General features: G+C 55.7%; 1 protein-coding gene across 1 annotated transcript in view; it reads left to right on the top strand.

Annotated features, from left to right (window-relative positions):
- Positions 1-1,599, top strand: part of LOC104404238 (keratin, type II cytoskeletal 4-like) — a 7,037-nt gene that overhangs the window by 3,938 nt on the left and 1,500 nt on the right. Inside the window, exons 8-9 of the mRNA XM_010012623.1 lie at positions 158-192; positions 294-348. Coding sequence (XP_010010925.1) covers positions 158-192; positions 294-348 — 90 coding nt within the window. The remainder of the gene's footprint in view (positions 1-157; positions 193-293; positions 349-1,599) is intronic.

Below are 1,599 nucleotides of genomic sequence, written 5' to 3' on the forward strand. Positions count from 1 at the left end.
AAGCAAGGGGAAGAGTTTGGCACACCCCATCTCCTCCAGGAAGCCATCAGCCATGGGCTACGGTCCTGTAGCTGCTGTTTATGCCCATGGTCTGATGGACCAAGCCTGGCTCCATGGAGCTGGACTGGAGCTGACGCTCCATCTCTTTTCCTTGCAGGATGTCTGGAGAGTGCCAGAGCAACGTGAGCATCTGTAAGTAGCATTCCCATGGGAGCACAGAGGGCTGGGATTGACGCTCCAAACCCTTACGGTGGCATCAGAGGTAACCTCGTGCCTTCTGTTCCTCTCTGCAGCCGTGGTGGGAGGTGGCAGCAGCTCCATGGGAGGCGGATACGGCAGCAGCGGAATGTGCCTTGGAGGAGGAGGAGGAATGGGATTCGGTGCTGGAAGCGGGAGAAACAGCTGTAACGTCAGCTTTGGGGGGGGATTCGGTGCTGGGGGGGGATTTGGATGCGGAGGGGGGGCAGGATTCTGCTCTATGGGAGGAGGCGCTAACTCAGTGGTGGTGGGGTCTGGGACCACCATCCTGAAGAAGAACACCAGCTCCATGTCTGTCAACCGGAGGCTCTAGAAAAGCAACTTACCCCAAACCCCCATCCCCAGCACCCAAAGGAGAAAGGAAGCAAATTGCATGATGATCATCACCCCCTCCCTTCACTGCCAAGGTGGTGGCCACCTCCTTCACTGTACACCACCACCACCCCCGTCAGGAGCTGCACAGGGAAGGAGGACATGTCCAGATCCACCAGCTGATGACCAGGTTCTTGGGGGGTTTGGGAGAATCTTGCTGCTCCCCTCGAGACACTGTGAAGCTGCTGCTCATCGGGTGCTGAGGAGCAGAGCCCATTCACCAGACACGTTGGGATAAGGCTGTGAAGCAGCAGGAGGCACCAACCAGCGATAGGTGGAGGGACCAGCCCATGCGCTGCTCGGACTTGACTTGTGTCAAGATCTTGTGCTGGATCCAGATGTGGTGCAATGGGAACCGGTGCTACTCATCACCCAGGGCTTGAACTCCACAACAACAACTTCCTCACAGTGACTGGTCCCACCTGAGGACTTAGGGTTGGCTTTTCCTCAGCAACATTCCAGCACTTTCCCTATGTGATCTTCAGGAGCTGTTGGAAAATGCTCAGGTTTGAGCAGGGTTTTACCTTCTCTCTGTGCTCATGGGAACCATTGTGCTTGTTTGTTTAAGCCTTTCTCCTCTGGCATGTGGCCCACCCCAATAAACACCAGAGGCAGTCACCCTGTGTGGTTTTCTCTCTGACCAAAGAGTTTCGTGTTGCAACAAGACTCCTCTTCTGCTGAGCCCTGATGGTGGAACCTGACTTTCTCTTGCCCTTTAAGGTGTGGATTTAAAGGAGCCAAAGCGAGTGCGTAGCCCCAAAGCCATGAGTAGTTTGTACCATGGGGAGAGGAGCAAAGGGGGTCTCACAGGGGTGAAGGGGGTTGGGGTGGCTGGAGAAAAGAAGCTGTGTGGAGATCTCAGAGCAGCTTCCAGGGTCTGAAGGGGGCTACAAGGATGCTGGAGAGGGACCTCCATCAGGGACTGGAGCAACAGGACAAGGGGTGATGGGTTCAGACTGAAACAGGGGA

The sequence above is a fragment of the Nestor notabilis genome, unplaced genomic scaffold (assembly GCF_000696875.1).
Source record: "Nestor notabilis isolate BGI_N333 unplaced genomic scaffold, ASM69687v1 scaffold17634, whole genome shotgun sequence".
Taxonomy (NCBI): Eukaryota; Metazoa; Chordata; class Aves; order Psittaciformes; family Psittacidae; genus Nestor; species Nestor notabilis.